Here is an 18,796-nt window from a genome sequence, read left to right on the forward strand (position 1 = left end):
CTGGTTCGAATTGCCAAATTCAATAGTTCAGTTTATTAGTCTCTCGCCGTAACGATGCTTAGGAAAGGACACATATGGAAGGGCTGTAAATATGTACAGTGTGTAGCTTAATTTTAAAACATTGTTTATTTTGTTTTATTAATAATTACAGTATTGTAGTTCTAGGTTCACTGCTCGTGGGAGAGAGTGAATTGTTCTATTACAATGATGTAGTTGCTCCTTAATGATGGTGGCGATGTCGTTGATGATGTTATGGGAATCATCAATGGATTTTGTATATTCTCTGAAGGGGAGTACAGCTTATTGGGTTCTATGCTGACATTGTAAAGGTCAGCAAGAAGAGTCGACCATGCTCATCAGGCGAGCATGAGAAGGTGGTAGTGGTAGTTAGCAGGGAGAATCGACCTTACTCATAACAGGAGTATGGGAGTATCTGTGTGCTAGTTATTCGCAATAAAGACAGATGATATACCTTCGAGAGTAGAAGGATCAGATACCATGCTTTGTGCAGTCGACTATTATATAGAACGGCAGTCAGTCCTTGATGGATTGTTCTCTTGGTGCACTGGATAAGTGAACGAGTGTTCCTTGCAATAGCTGCGTTGAATGAGCGTGTGTTGCGTGACTTTCTCCTTGGTGTAGACTCCGTGCGATAGCGTGGCGTCTGGGTAGGTGACTGGCTAGCACGAATGACTGATTGTGAGGAATAACTGATACTATGCTCTTTATGACTACTTTATGTTAACTACGTGGAGTCTTGTCGCGAGTTTTCTTAAGTATCGGCGCGGCAACTAGCTTTAGTTCGAAACAAGCTTTCGGCTAGTTGAGAATTCGGCGAAAGCAAACATAATCGTTCCAGGCTAAGCAACAATCGGAAACGATCGAGAATTTGGCGGAAGTAACGTAATCGTTCGAGGCTAAGTAGCCATCAGAAACGATCGAGAATCCAAGCTTTTGGCTACTCGAGAATTCGGCGAAAGCAAACCTTGGAAGATTCAATAATTCAATCGATTTTGCTACGCAAAGGCTAAGCAGCCGCGTAGAACGTTCGAGAATTCTGCTTTTGGATAATTAAGAAATCAATGTGAGAAAATGTAAACATTCCGAGAACCGAAGGCCTCGAATAAAACGCTCCAATTCCGAACAATCTGTTTCTATATAATCTCTTTATATATTATTTTTAGACGAGCAAACACGGCACTTTTTTTTATTAATTGTGGAAAATTTATAAAAATAATACCATTTATTTCTTCCAATCAAAAGATTTTACCTTAAATAATGGAGTATTTTTATACCATTATTATTTTATACAATAAATTAATTTCATTATTATAATTTAAAATATTTGAATATCTTTCTCCTGCATTTTCTATTATTTTTTATGAATATTTACAATATGAATTTATAATAATGATCATAACGAATGAAAAATATTATAAGATTTTCAATCTAATAGTAAAGTAACAATAAACTGTATAGAATTTTACATCACTTTTTATTTATAAATAAAAATTAAAAAAATTTAATATTTATTACAATACAATATAATTATATATAACTATTAATTTTCTTTTTAAAAATCATAATAATGATGACAATTTAGGAAATGGGTTTTGTTTAGAAATGACTACTTTCTTATGTTGGTGCGAAATATATCCTTTAATTTTTCCATCAAAAATTAAATTTGCTACTAAGCACTCAGTTTCGTCCATATTTATTTCACTTCTTCCATATATCTTCAATGCGCATAAAAGGCTTTGAATGTCTATTTGATGAGTATTTAAAATTAAATAAACTTTTTTAAATAAATTTCTGTAAGCTATTAATTTTAACTTTTCTACAATTAAATATATTCCAGCATTAATTAAAAATGATTCTTGTTTACACATTACAATATCTAAATTTTGCAAATTGCCTTTCTTCACGGCTTCAATCAAATCGCAAAATTCAATTAAATTATATTTTTTTAACAAATTATGTTTTGGTATATAACCAAGTAACATTTTTACAGGAATTAGATACATCAAAATCAATCTTTTATTTTTTTTAGACTTTTTATGGCAATGTTGAAAAGCATATGTCAGATATTCGTCAGCTGCAAAATAATAAGAATGTTCAAAATGACGATTATTTTACCTTTAAATATGAAATATACACACCAATTCGCATACATTTAAGCTCATGCATGCGTGCATGCGCGCGCGCACACGCACACACATGCACACACACATGAACACAGAGAAACGATTATAATATTGAGACTACGCAATCGTACTTAAAAAGAAAATCTTAAAGAAAAAAATTATTCAAAGTTTATAATTGTAAAATACATATTTCATGACATCAACTTAACACCTAAACTTAAATACACATAAAATAAAGTCTCAAAATAAATAATTTATGAATTTCTATATTTTATTAATTAAACTTGATATAAGTAATATAAATAAATAATATAAATACGGAAAAATATAACTGAAACTCATTAGATATTCATTATACAGAGAAACCATACATTTACCGACACCGAATAACAATATACCTAAGTTTTAATGTAGAAATATCAATATTATAAGTGTAAATTATTAATTTATTAATAATTTCAGAATATATTTATGATATTGTAATTTAATAATTTGATTTTGTATGGAATTGTTAATATATATTTGTATATCAAATTTTAATCCCAATTAATCTGAACCCTAAATATTTTTAATTGTTTAGATGAATAAATACATAATTTATATTAATAATTAAAATAACTTAATTTAATCCTACAATTCCGTTATGCATTTATGACTAATTTATTCCAATTTTATAAATAAGCGTATATATTTAAATGTATTTATAATTTTCTTTCAGTGGTATTACCTATTATCTTTTCTAATTACTAATCAAAAATAATTTTACGTCATTAGATTTTTATTTTGTTATATTAATATCAAACAAATATATTTACATACTAGAAATTCCAATCTGCAAACAAATTTATAATATATGAAGATTTTATAAAAGATTTATCGCATTATTTAAGAGTTCTTGAATGAGATATTTATTTTCAATTTTAATTATCAAAAGAATTTTTGGAGGTCCACCGATATCTACATTCAACAATTATAATATAATGTAAACTGAAGTTTTCTTAAAATAATTTTTAACAGTATATAAAATCGATTAAAAGCTTTCCTGTGTATTTTCAGCCTTTATAAACTGTACATAAAATAGATCGAATTAATTGAATTAATCAACATCAAATAATAGAATCGATAGTTATCCTTTTTTATAGAGTTGCAAGTGATTATTTGTTTCTGTAATTATGACTTACTAGGATTGTAATTTATCTGATAATTTGTTAGTCTAACTTGTCTTTTATAGCACCCATTATGACTTTCTCTCTTCCTTTTGCTATCTATAAATAATTCTATCACAAAAGACTTCCATAAAAATTTTATAGAGGTTGAGTTTTTCTTTCCCGTTTTTCAATAGTATGTGAAATTAATATTTGTAACAAATTATAATGAAATGTATTTTTTGTATCCTGTTGAAAACGAATTATGTATATGATTAAAAAACTATACACTTTGTTTATAAAGAAGCACTTTTATATTTAATATCTCTGTAAATGAGTATTTTATTTAAAATATCTATCTACCTTTTTCATTTTTATTATAATTTAAATATATACTACGGCTTATGATCAGCCTTTTCTTACATCTTTATACAGAATAATAAAAAAATTGAATTATAAAATAAATAATAAAATTATCTATTCTTAAGAAGATAAATTTTAATAAGTTCAATTTATAATAAAAACAGAATAAATATTCGATAAACACATGTGTCTAATATACAGTAGTATAATTCTGTTTATTGGTTATAATATGAAAAGTTGATAATATATACATTTAAAAAAATAAAAAAACAAAGTAAAATCTAATATATATATATATATATATATATATATATATACATATATATTCGAATTCTATATCTAAAAATTCGTATATAATAAACTTTTTGAATATATATGCATATTAATAAATTCATCTTTATAGAATAATATAGTAGGCAAATATCTGTCACCTATGCAATTTCAACGCAACATGTTTATACGAGAATATTTAAGGAGCTGCACACGACGGTCACGTCCTCTTACTAGTTCAATCAAGCAATCATCAAGATCAAATTATTGTTCTACAAGTCAACGCCATTTACACAGAGATCGCCTTCAATTCACACAAATCGCTTTCTTACAAGTCAAATAGCACTTATATAGAGGTCACATCCAACACACAACGATCTATTTCCACACACGTAAGCTACGCTATTACAGACGTCCTTACGTACCATCAATACAACTGTGATCGACTCCACACACGTAAGCAACGCTATTACACACGTTCTTACGAATCACTAACACACGGCTCCGTGAACTAAGTAAGCAGCAATACCAAAGCCACGGCATCATTGCCATTCATCAGTGACTTCATACACCAGCGACCACTCAAGCTTCTCCAGCTCATCGGTAGCGGCAACGGCAGCATCAATTCTTCTCACCAGTGACGTTACATACCAACGCCACCACCCAGATCTCTCCAGCGTATCGGTAGCGGCAATCGGTGGCGTCAATCACGCTCGATACCACAAGAATACATTTATAAGATTATCATCACTCACATTACCTGAAGAAACTCTCACCTATTTATTCAATCATACTGTTCGATTTTGAAGGGGTTAGCTTATGGCTCGAACTACCAATTCAATAGTTCAGTGGATTAGTCTCTCCGCAGGATAATTTTAAAGGAAATCAATAACAGACAAGGCTGAAAAATATAATATATTTATTAAAACAAGATTAATGATTATATAGCTCATCGATAGCGGCAACGGCGACATCAATTCTCCACAACAGTGACGTCATACACCAGCGCCCCACACAGGCCTCTCCAGCTCATCGGTAGCGGCAACGGCGGCATCAATTCTTCTCACCAGTGACGTTACATACCAACGCCACCACCCAGATCTCTCCAGCGTATCGGTAGCGGCAATCGGTGGCGTCAATCACGCTCGATACCACAAGAATACATTTATAAGATTATCATCACTCACATTACCTGAAGAAACTCTCACCTATTTATTCAATCATACTGTTCGATTTTGAAGGGGTTAGCTTATGGCTCGAACTACCAATTCAATAGTTCAGTGGATTAGTCTCTCCGCAGGATAATTTTAAAGGAAATCAATAACAGACAAGGCTGAAAAATATAATATATTTATTAAAACAAGATTAATGATTATAAAACAATTATTACAATATTGCACTGTTGTGTAGAGACAAATAATTCTGTTGGATTATTCAAATGATGTGTTCTTGTAATTCTTATGCTATGAAGGCTTCTATGGATATTACTGTGTTGCTTTGAGGTTATTCTGATGTCGTCAGTCAATCATGCTTGCGAGGCAGCATGGGATGATGGTGTAGAATCAAGTATGCTTGATTGATGAATAGCTATACTTGATGTGGTGTCAGATCTTTAATGTAATTTATTATATAATCAATTGTCTTTAATTATGTAAAGGGACAGTAGTAGAATCTAGTCACAGGTAAAAACAATTAAAGGTAAGATTTCTAATTCGTGAAGGATTTAATAATCTGTATTTATAGAGTCTATTAGTCTTGTGTAACCAATGTGTGTGAACCACAGTGACTCTTGAGTCAGCTGTTCAGGGCCTGTACGATGTCGAGGGTTAGTTCGAGAGAGCGTAAGTGTGCCCAGGTTGTGCTAGCGGGCCTGTACGTTGTCGAGGGATCAGTTCGAGAGAGCGTAAGTGTGCCCAATCGACTATAGCGCGAGATGTGGCTTGTTTATTTATTAATATAAAGATATGTACCTGGTGAACTGCAGGCTGGATGTATTCGATGCTGTGTAGGTAATGTTCCCCTTGATTACAATTTCATTGGCTTCACTGTAATCACTTATTAAAAACTGCCGATTGTCTTTTCTATGCACGGGGGTACTCTTTACTATGCTGCAGAAAATATGGCCACGCGGCGTCTTTACAGTATACTATGCACTGACCGGCAGTTACGCTTGATTGAGAGCGAAGTGATTTTACGAATGAGCGTCGCCTCATGGCGCGTTGCGTTTAAATGTGCATGCGGCGTCTTCAGCGCCGGCAACAGTGTCGATGCGCGTCCCTTCCAGAAATTTTCCTTTGGTGTGTGAAAACGAAGCTTCTAGAAGTTTCGCAGGCGTCCCTTTTTTGCGAGTGCTGGCAGTAAATTATATTTCAAATCGTAAACTTGCTCGGACTTGCCGAGTTTTGCTAGTAAACATTTTGCTCGAGTACCCGCCTCGGTCCGCACGTGCGGATCAGCCTAGGCGCACGTGGTGGTCAGCCTTGCTGCACGCGCGGTCAGTCTAGGCGCACATGCGGTACGCCGGACTGCGTATATGACCTTTCTTTTGTTTGAAATTCATGGGACTGCTTCAATCCCGAACACATACACTCATTCGATATTCATAGATTATTAACTATTCATTATTTATTATATTCAATAAAAGGGAAAGTCAACTCAGATAAAGGCAGTATTGAATTATTGCATTGTCCATTCCACTTGCCAGCAAGCCTCCCTTCACCATCTCAGGGAAGCGTTTTTAGTCTGATCTCAGACATTTTGGTCCTTCGAGCCGGATAAGTGGAAATCATTGCATACATCAAATACTACCAGTCATAAGGATAATAGTACTATACGCAGATCATTGACTACGAGAGAGATTCTTCATCACTGAAAGTTATGCTATTTAAAAATACTAATTATTATATTAATTAGAGTAACTGAGAATAAAATATAAAATGTGTCAAAAAACTTATATTTTGACAGTTTACATGAGTTTCAAGTCCAAGGTATTTCATATGTACTACTGTAAAATGTGCATTATCAATATATATTTTTGTAAATTCTAAATAATGGACTATTTTTTGTTGTATATATTTGGTAAAATTTCAGATATTATGATATAAGAATTATGAACAATAAAAACTTACCAGCTTTATAATTACTGTCAAACATAGCCTTTCGCCCAACAAAAAACCTATAAGTTATTTGTTGAGCAAGCGAAAAATGATCTTTATATATTGAAGACTCTATTGCTCGTATAAGAGGCTTACAGAGATGTAACTTATTTATTCTAAAATAAACTTTTAAAAGTTGATTGACAAGCGATAACATTCCCCATCTTTTTGTATCATCTTCAGAGCTTCTATTGTCAGCGGCGCAGATTCTAAAACAACTCATCAAACATTCGGCACATTTTTCTAAATTTTCACCTGGTTTTCCATTTCTTATTTTTTTAGATGTTTCTGTTTTTACTGCCAGCAATCTTAATTCTAGACACATCATATTCATAACTGGAAGCATCCAATTTTCTTCTTTTTGAATTTGTAATATTTTTATTAACACTTGAACAGCGGAACTATGACTCATATATGCTATTAAAGCATCATCTTCATTCAATGAAAATAATGTTCTACACAAAAAAATAAAAATACACGGTAATTATAAAAAAAATTTAAATATTAGAATATTTACTAAAAATTAAATTATTATGTTGTACTTCAGACTAATGTAAACACGATTGTTTAATTTAAATTCAATTACCTGTAAAACTAATCACATTTAATATTTATCGATTTATTAATCCAAATGCATAAAATGGATGTCATATATTATTTGTCGATTATCAAATGTAACACAATAATCGATTTCTACACAATTTTACTAAAATTACATGCAACAAAATATATTGTATTGTATTTTTTTTCTATAAATAACATTATTCTAATTCTTTATCTTCTTTTTTTCACTATAACGTTTTATATTTTCCGCTCTACTAATACTTTAGCAATTTCCCACACATCTATTTTTCGACCACTTACATTTATTTATTCACTCGACCTTTTCTATTCCCATTTGCAGCTCACCTTTTCCCCTTAAACTCTTTAAGTTTTTTCATATATATATATATATATATACACATATATAGTACATAGTATATATATACATATATACATAAAATATCCATGTGTCTCGTTCTGTAGTAATGGTCTATGTTATGCATTCTCTCTTTTCCTCCAACAATAGTAACTTATAGCTATACGTCCTTTCTGTATATAGATCTATGTGCTCTATTGCATTATATAATCATAACAATAAATAATTATATTATATAATTTCAAATTAAACTTTTATTTTAGAATCTCTTTAAATCATTTTTGTTCCTATTAATGTGTTAGAAAAATATTCTTAAGTAGCTGAAACAACGAAAGTAAATGTGGCAGATAATAAAGTGAGAAAGAAAAAAATTCTAAGAAAAAGTTTGTATTCATTAAATAAAATCTTAATGGTTGAAATTAAAAAGATTCTATTAATATATATCTAATAACAGAAATCAACTAAATCCAAATTATTGAAGTATGAAATATTTTTCATTAAATTACAGTATAAAAATATAAAATCTAATGTTTTCTAGTACTTTTATTTTATTGCTTAAAGAAACAAAAATAAAAAAGTGAGCTGATATTATATATGCAATGCTGATTATACAGAGTGACTATTAAATAAGGGAAGCAAATTATTATTTAAAGAGTTATGTCAACTTTAAAAAAATTTAATAATAATGAATTATTGTCCTAATTATTATTATTAATATTAAAAGAAAGAAAAATCATTGAACATCATTATTTTTCATTCTAATAGAATGAAAGATGAAGTGAAAATTATTTGTTGTTCAAAATATTGATCTACAAACAATAATAAATGAAAATACATAACATGATTAATTTTAATTGCATTCACAACTGCTGGAAGAAAACTATTGTAAAGGAAGCCCTTTAATCAGCCTGTATAATAGAAAGCCTCATTCATTTGTATAAATCTAAGCAGTACATTAATATATATCAACTTATAGAATAATCTCAAACCCATAAAATTATAATTTGCAATAATTAACCAATAAATCTATTAATTGAATGCATTACATTATTATATTACATATACACTGATTAATTAAGGAACTTACTTTAAGTGATATAAAACAAGATCATCAAATGGTGAAGGTAAAACTTCGATTACATGAGTCATATAAGTTTCTGAAGTTGCATGAAGTTGAATATTCTGTCTTAGAGATAGTAAATTCTGAAAATAAAATATAAATTATTAAAATTAATTTAATAATACCTAAGTCCTAATAAGAATTGTTTTTTTCTTTGCTTCAATCAATAAAAAGTATGTTAAATTTAGTATTTTATGAGTCAGACAAAATAAACTACAGAAAACGTAAAACAATATTTCTGAACATATATACCTATAACTAAATAATTTATTAATAAATGAGTAGCAATTAATAATAAAATGAAAAATAATAAAATTAAAAATTAAAGTAGAAAATAAAATGTCATTTAAAATAATAGAAATTAATTTTTGAATAAAAGAATTTTAAATGTTTTAAAGATGTTTTAAAGAATTTCAAAATGTATATATAATTATTGAACGAAATTTGAAGCCACGTTTTTACGATAGATTTACAGAATATTAAATTAAGATAAATTAAAATAATCTTCATCTTTTTTTAAATTAAAATAAATATCATCTGTTAGTTATATAGGGATGAAATTTAATTTTCGAATGTATAAATTCTGTTTTTATATAAAAGTTGGTAAAAGGGTCTTTAAATATTTTTATATTATATATATAACATTAACCGTATCATTTTTGGTACGGACAAAAAATTGAAAGTCAAAGGTGGGAAAGGTATGAAAGCGCAATTCAGTTATTTAAATAAAATACTAGCAACGAACGTTCCAGGCTATGTCATGATGACGTCACGACCAATATTGTCATGGTAACAAACATCAGCTTTGGAGAATTAGTGCGATAATATTTAAGGGCTGCGCTTCACGCGTAGCAGTCAGTTTGCTTCAGTCTATTCATATTACACAATCATTATAATACGCACTATATATTTTCTACCACATCTACAGAAACCACAGTTTAATAATAAATAATTAATAATCATTTAAATAATAATCTACAAAGAAATAGTGACATTTATTCTAAAATTATTAATTACGTATTAGTGACTATAAAACAATAGTGAAACATAAAATATATTGAAGCAACTCATACATAAGACAAGACCGATGTAACATAGGCTCGGCATTAATTATATCACTATTAAAACACATTATAGATAAGACCTACGTATCATAGGCTCGGCATCAACCATACCTCATATATAAGACCGATGTAATAAAGGCTCGGCATAAACCATACTACTAAGACCAACGTATCATAGGCGCGGCACAAAGCATACTACTATTGAAACATATTACAGATAAGACCGACGTATCATAGGCACGGCACCAAAGTATAACACAAACATCAACAATTTAATGTATGCTAAGATAGCATTTATTCATTTTACAACAAAGGAAGAATACATTCATAATACGTAACTGTTACGGATTACAGCAGTTTTATGCGGAATACAAAGTGGGAGAGGTATGAGCACGCGAAACATTGTTTTGTAAACATTGGCCAACGGACTCAAAGCATGCTTCTAGCCGAAAAACTCTAATATACGACTATAATTCCGAGAAGTAATAACAAATGAACCCTACAAGGCTATGCCCTATTGATGTCACGATAAATAGCGGCATAGTAACAGCCACCGATGCGCTATCGGCGCAGCCAGTTCGTACAAGAATATGTAAGGAACTGCACGTGTCGCGATTGCTTCTTGCTAGTACCAATCATGCACTCTTCACATCGGGCTCGCTATCCAACCCTGCAATCGCCATTGGGAGGCCATGGCAAGCATCAAGCATCCTAAGGAACTAATAGCGCTGCCACAACTATACTGGCACCCACGCCTCCGTAAGCAACGCAGACGCTCGTTCCTTACTACTTCTTACTAGTTAACAAGCAGCCATCACGACAGAAACGCCAATCTATACACGCGGTTTACGTCCGCATGTAAGTAACACCGACGCTCGTTTTTACATCTTACCCTTACACCGGGGTTCCCGCCAGCTCATGTAAGATACGACCAGACGCTCGTTCTTACATCTCACCTGTACACCGCGGTTTACACCCACATCGAGCACATGAGCGTGCACCAATCCCACCACTACCTTTGAGCTCACGGACTCAAGCTGTGACCTCACATGGACGTTCTCCCACCACTCTGTTCACTACAGCTCACTCCTCGCCGGCGGCCAAGACGGCACTAACTTGCTGCCCGAAACCGCCACGAGTCCCCCACTACAACTACTCAACCCGAAGGAAGAAGGGTAATCACATTCCAGGTTATCAAGAATACACGTACAGACTTATCGCCACCAATATTAATGAAGAAACACTGATCTATTCATTCTATCATACACTCATTCCGATATTCATAGATTATTAACTATTCATCATTTATTATATATACTAAAAGGAAAGACTATAAACATTAAAGGCAGTATTGAATAATTGCTTTACCCTTTCCACTTGCCAGCAAGCCTCCACCCACCACTATAAGGAGGTTTTTAGTCTGATCCCAGACAGTAACAATAAAGGAAACTCACAACTCCTCAGGCTTGAAATTTTGATTATAATAGTATTGATGGAGGAATTACTTACATTAAGCATTCTAAGCAATTTTTAAATTTCCTAATTCTTCTGGCAATTTTATTAAACAGATATATTTTAAATATATTATATCATTAGTGGTAAGATTTATAAATTAATATTGATTATTATTATCAATTAATAATAATTGATAATAATAATTCATAATAATTAATGGTAAATTAAAAAATTGTGTTAAAAGTGTAAAATGTTTAATTAAATTTGAAAAAAATACTTACAGCTAAAGAATTACCATCTTGATGTGACCAACTTCTTCGAAGCTGAAAATAAATAATATATCAGCGTGTATTGTCTTACTATAAATATAAATTAAATCATGTTATCAAAGAAATTTCTTAATATAAATGATAATAAAAAAAAATTAAATTGAAAATTAGTCTTTCTACAAGTAAATTAAATCTATTTTGAAAGATAATTCACAATGATATAATATACTAGTTCTAATTTAAATCTTCAATTCAAAAGAATGGAGTAAATAGTATTTATTTTAAATTTTATTACAATTTTCTTATATAATTTAATAATTAAAAAATTGTATTTTCTTTACAAATATCAAAAAAATCCATATTGATCAATATTTGTGATGTAACACATATTATAGAATTTCCTTGTTCTAGTAAAACCAAATGCAAGAATTAAAAGAAATTGTTATTTTGTTTTTACTACATTTAATTGCAAAGAATGTTATTATTAAGCTCCCTATTCTTATTAATGATGGCTGATCTGTTTCTATAATTTCATCAAAAAAATAACCGCATTTTTTAAACTACATTAGATCACTGATAAATTTTTAGGTATAAGCACTTTCTTTGTGCTGATTATTATTAATGGTTTTAATTCTAAAACAAATAAAATTTTAATTGTTAGTAGCTAAAAGATATCTGTCATTGTTTTCTGTATTATATATATTTTAAATACTATGAAATTTTACGACTCAAAACATTCATCTATTTATAAGCACTGTATTATCCAACTGTATGAGCATATTATTTATTGTACAAAAATGCAATTTTTGTATTGATTTAACAGCAAGTGTGAAAATTGGATTAACATTTACTATAATTTGCATATGTTTCTGAAAATTATTTTACATTCATTTTAACATATTTTATTTACAATTAAACTTAATGTATTTTAGATTTTAATTTTTTAGTATTATTAACTGACTTTACATAATCAATATAAGTGTAAAGTTATTAAATATAATTGTAAAATATTATATTTCAGAACACTAATATGCTTATTTACAAAATTCTTATTCAATATTCAGTAAATTTACGTTTATGAACAATATATTATGTTGTTCAATTTACAAATAAAAAGGATTTATTTTATTAATGTATTTCCAATACCACTCATAAGCAGTATTTGTTTTTATATTTTAATATCAAAATTATTTATGATAATATATACTATATAATTATCATTAAAAAATAAAAATTTTTAAATATTTTATTATAAAACTGAACTACACTATAATTATACGAACTATTATAATTAGTTTTTTATTGATAAATCGTAATATATAAATACTTCTGTGAATATGAATCATATTTATATGTATATTTACAAATCAATTTGAATTTCAGCTTAATAACAATTTTTAATAATATTAAAAAAAATAAAAAGTAAATTGATTTTATTATATATATGGCATAAAAATAACAAATTTAATTTTTGTATTTTTAATGTACATTGAACTTTAAAAATTTAAAAAACCAAAAATTAATAAATTCCAGTTCTTCATAAAAGGTTACTAATAGTTTAGAAATTTTATAGATATAAATTCAAACAAAACAATCATTGTTATGTTCAATACATTATGTATCACAATACTGTACGTTATATAAATACAAATAATAATTGGTTATAAATTACATCTTCTGGTAAAATAGCCAAAAGTATTTAACTTCTGAAAAAACTATTTACATTTTATTCATTCATCCTATAAAACATTATAGCAAATTTAGTTACATATATTAATAATATTAATTTAATAGTATTTATATTTATTGGTATATATTAACTTATACATATATTAATAAAATCCACGTTACATATTTTTTTAAATTTGAAATTATGAAAACATTTTAATTTATTAAAAAAATAATTCTATATTTTATTTTAATAAAATCCTTTTTTTTTAATTTAAACTGTTGACTTTACTTATGTAAAATGTATACAGAATATAAAAATGTTTCATCTTCCTATCAATTAATAGTTTACATGGAATATTCTTTAGTTTAAATTTGACCTTGTTTTAAATAATTATTCATTCAGTGATTGTTTTGTAAGAATTCATTTAAATATAAGAAATTAAATAAAATTTGAGTAAATTTTATGTAAATGATGTATGAATTTGCGCACACCTGTAAAATGTAATTCTCCATACTAATTAAATGACAAGTTATGAGTAATTATAAGTAATACTTATAATTAGATTATTATTTGTATACTCTTCAAAATTTTATTCAATTATAAATTGATTCTATACAATTTAACCATCGATTAATAACAGCAGAAGTATAGGGTGCAAACAATGTACTCTTACGGCCATGTGCAAATATGGCTCTGAATAACGTGGTCAGTAAATTCAAATTATACAGATGTATTTATAATATTATTGATTATATAATGTTTAAAAACATAAATGTAATTGTTCTATTTAATTGCTCTAACAATTTATTGTTTTATCTGTAACAATTATATATAAAACATTACAACTAAAATATAATAATCACAAATAAAAATAGTAGTTACGTTAATAGTGTGAATAAAAAAAAATATATATATATGACTGTTTTTAATAATTTAATTTATTAACAAATATATATTTTTCAAAAATAATTTTTAAATTTATTAACAAAAATCTTACAATTATAAATAACTGCAAATTGATTTTTACTTATAAATATAAAATACTTTATAATTTTTTCTGTATCATCTCTATCTATATTGTATCAATGGTAGATACCGCATATAAATTAAATATAAATGTTTAAACATTTTTTACAGTATGCATAATAGACATCTGAATTTTATGACTCAATTTTGAATTCAACAGAATATTTCAATAATTACTAAGAATAGCGATATATTTTATCATAAAAAACATTAATTTTGTATTTTAAAAACTATTAGTTTTATTATATTTAAAATTTATAAGTTGTTTTAATGATATATTTATTTTATAGAGTACAATTTAAAAGTAATATTCTTAAATATATGTTTTACTTTTAATAATTTAAACATTACTAAAAGTAAAATTTTCCTAAATGAGTTTGAAGAACTTAATTTCAATTTTAACCGCAAAATCTTTACAGTCATCTAGTAAACCAATTAACCACTCTGACCAATAGCATCTTTACTTTAGTGTATTCCGTCTTTTTAGTTTCAACATTGAAGATCAGTGTGTATTTACTCTTGGAGTGTTTAATGATGGTGTATCATATTGTTACTAAAATTGTGGTAATACTAGGCGTGTTTTTAATTGAAATCTACACCGTACAGTTTATCGAAAACATTATTTTCCTTCCATGATTTATGATTAACAATTATTTATTATTATGCTACTACTGGCATAATATTCGATTATAATAACGGAATAACTTTTTTCCAATAAAATTCGATACTCATGCTAAGCACTGATTATGAGTCACAGTACATTCATAACAATATTTTTAAAAAAATAATGGGCTATATTAAGTGATAATTTTACTCTTGGATTTTTGTATTTTATCCTTCAATTTAGTTTCTTAACAGGGATAAGAAAATACATGATTAGTTAAATGAAAAATTCGAAGGGGTGGTCACGTGACTGCTCAGTAGAAAGCGCGCGATTTAATTTTATTCTTTTATTAAAGTTTTCTATATCCATTATGTAAACTATAAAATTAATTGTAATTATATAAAACTAGTTATATATTATTATTTGTAAAAATTACGAAATAATTATATGAAATATTAACATTTTAATAATCTATCAAGGAAACAATAAATCAGTAAAATAAATATCTAGGTTTAATCAATTTTGCTATTTAAGTAAATCTCTAAAAAACAGTCCAAAGTTATTACAACTAATTTATGTAAGTATAATCATCCAAATATTCATAAATATTTTGTATTCTATGCGAATTCAACAATATTCTTATTACGAAGAAAGTGACACACATTTTGATGAAATAAGCTGTAGAAATACTCAAATGGATGATTTTTACTACGACGATTAATACTATAAAAAAAAATTATTGTAAATGTTAGATAAGGCACAGCTATACAAATAATACGTAGATAAATTACAAAAAAAAATGACAACAATAAAATATTTATTAGTTAATCCATTTCTTTTTTTGTTTTATTTATAATATTAGCTGTTCATTGTAATTATCAATTCATTCGCAATTACAGACATTAATTATAAATTATAAATAATATAAAATATATTTTATTTAAGTTAAGTTAAAGTATATTTTATTATCTAATTAGCTATTTAAATGATTAGAATAGCACAAATATAATATAATATTCAGTATTCAAGCTATGTGTATTTTATAACCTACAAATAATAATAGTAAAATTTATTTGATAAAAAAGTATAAAATTAAATGTTAGTTAATTATTAATATTGAATACAATTATTATTCAGGTTAAATTATTAATTAATTAGAAGGAATTTTAAGTAAGTAAATGTAGAAATATTTAAAACTTTCAGACGCATAGATATGCAACTTAAATATATTATTAAATATGAAGAATAATATTTATGGAACAATTACTTCATCATAAAAAATATTTATGAAATACGATTCCATACAGAAAGTGTTTATATTTTATTTTAGAATTATAACATAAAATCTTATAAAATATATACAAAGTATTTATAATATTTACTATTTTTAAAAAAAAACTGAAGTATTATTTGAATAGTTATAATATAATAAAATATAATTATTAATTTTAGTAAAAAGTAGGTTTTATAACACAAATTGAAAGATATAATTAATTGATTTTTTTTACAGTATTATTTAACTCGTAAAATAATATATAAATTTTTATATTATTCCATATATTTTTATATACTTTATATTATGTTTATTAGAATAATATAATATTGTATCATATATGAAATTTATCGTTTAGATTGTAATATTTTCATTTTGAAGATTATCAAATGTATTAACAAATTATTCTTTATATTTAAAAAATTTTCTTTTAATAAATACCCTTAACATTTTTTAAATAAATTTATGCTTTCATTGTTTTTTATTATATTTATTTACATGATTACACTTTAAACAAATAAATTATTGATGTTTTATATTCACATACAATTTTAAAAATAGTCAATTTTTCAATATCTTTATACCTATATTTAATTTAATGTTCAATGTTTATTATTTTTTATTTTTTATTCGTATATTTATTTTTCATATTTCATTATATCAGAGGCTAAATTTTCTTTTTATAATTTATTATTAGAAATAGATATGTAATTAACATAATATTCAAAATTACTAAAATTATTTGTATTAAATGTTATTACATTTCTTTTTCTATATATATAATTATATTAATAAAAACAATAAAAGATATTAATAATTTATTTACATTTGGATGAATTTATAATTTTCAATAATTATAATTAAAATTATAAGAATATTTGATAATATATTTCGTAAAATGTGAAACTTGTGTCAACAAAAATTTTAAAAGGTATTATGTGTATTAGAAACGATCAATTTACAATTTTATTTATATAAAATTTCTTATCTTATTTTAATGTATTTATTTATTTATATTTATAAAAATATGTATCACTAAATATTTCAAATCGTAGTGCATTCTTTTATTAGTCTTATTACAGTGTCAATAATAATTATAATTCAGAATTAAATGTATAATCATAATTGTGATAGGAAAAATTATTGACACAATTTTTTTTTTTTTTTTATTATTTATATTTGATTTAAAATTCAATCAATTATTTATATATAAAAATATAGAAAATTGTCATTCTTGATATTTTATTAACAATATATTTCATATTTTATTGGTTTGATATTTTTTTCTTGAAAAGTTTTATGAAAAAATCAAAATATAATAAATGAACTATTTTTTTTGTTATATTATTTACATTTTGTATACTTTAACTTGCTTACAATGTAATTGACTATAATTTATATATATTCTTTTCACAATCTGTTTTATCATTCAAATATATTAAATATTTAAAGTGTATTTGTCAACATTTGGTTTACTGATCTAGCCCTTTCATTTATATTAATATCATCTATCCGTACTCAATATTATTTTATAAACGATTAATAACAAATACATGATACAAAATCTTTCTGCAACTATTTTTTTACATACTATTTAATTGTGATAAGATATTTGTTTAATTTGTATCTTTTTTCTTAACAAATAGCTATTCTATATTTATTCTGTAATTACAACAGCTTCTGATTATGCATTGTCTAACTCATAATCAATTGTTTATAATAACTTAATCAGTCATTGATTGTCAGATACTTTACGAAGTGGCTATTCATATTTTTAAAATTAATAAATGAAAAATGATGGAATAATTGGTTTCAAGATCATTTTATCACTTGTACATCATTAATTATTTAAGAATCAACAAGTGTGCTTTTACAATTTATTTACATGATAAATGCTAAGAAATTGCAACCAAATATCTGTGGTAGGGCGTTATCAACTAATGAAATTAGAGTTAATTATAATATTTGATGATGAATTTTTTAATAAATTAAATATAGAAAAATCTTATAAGTTTATCTTAGTTTTGCTGTTATTCTGTATATTTTAAACTTGTTTATTTACAATATATCAATTTGACAATATGGTTTCAGAGGCTAATACAAGATGATTCCATTTTGTTGTAATGATATTTTATGAATATTTTCATAGATAATATGAACCCTATACAAAATTACTTACAATCATTAGATTGGTATATGTGTAGAAGGTGAAGATACTCATATGTATAATGTATATAAATTTAGAGTATATACAAATAAAACTTAGAATCAAAAGATCAACACTGAAGAATCATATCAAAGACCTTATCTATTTTAT

The 18,796-nt window shown here is 26.5% G+C and overlaps 1 protein-coding gene across 2 annotated transcripts; it reads right to left on the bottom strand.

The window, feature by feature from the left end:
* Positions 1–1,554: 1,554 nt before the first annotated feature.
* On the bottom strand, positions 1,555–14,102 carry PCID2 (PCI domain-containing protein 2). 2 transcript variants are annotated; one of them, XM_011505559.1, is made up of 5 exons: positions 14,068–14,102; positions 11,917–11,958; positions 9,084–9,199; positions 7,051–7,532; positions 1,555–2,095 (listed from the first exon to the last, which is right to left on the bottom strand). In XM_011505559.1, the coding sequence occupies exons 1-5, from the start codon at positions 14,086–14,088 to the stop codon at positions 1,581–1,583; spliced, it is 1,176 nt and encodes a 391-aa protein (XP_011503861.1). In that variant the 5' UTR covers positions 14,089–14,102; the 3' UTR covers positions 1,555–1,580. The 2 variants fall into 2 exon arrangements, with proteins under 2 accessions (XP_011503861.1, XP_011503862.1); XM_011505560.1 differs by lacking the exons at positions 9,084–9,199; positions 11,917–11,958; positions 14,068–14,102 and adding an exon at positions 7,942–8,021.
* Positions 14,103–18,796: the final 4,694 nt, after the last annotated feature.

This window comes from Ceratosolen solmsi, unplaced genomic scaffold (assembly GCF_000503995.2).
Source record: "Ceratosolen solmsi marchali unplaced genomic scaffold, CerSol_1.0 scaffold69, whole genome shotgun sequence".
Taxonomy (NCBI): Eukaryota; Metazoa; Arthropoda; class Insecta; order Hymenoptera; family Agaonidae; genus Ceratosolen; species Ceratosolen solmsi.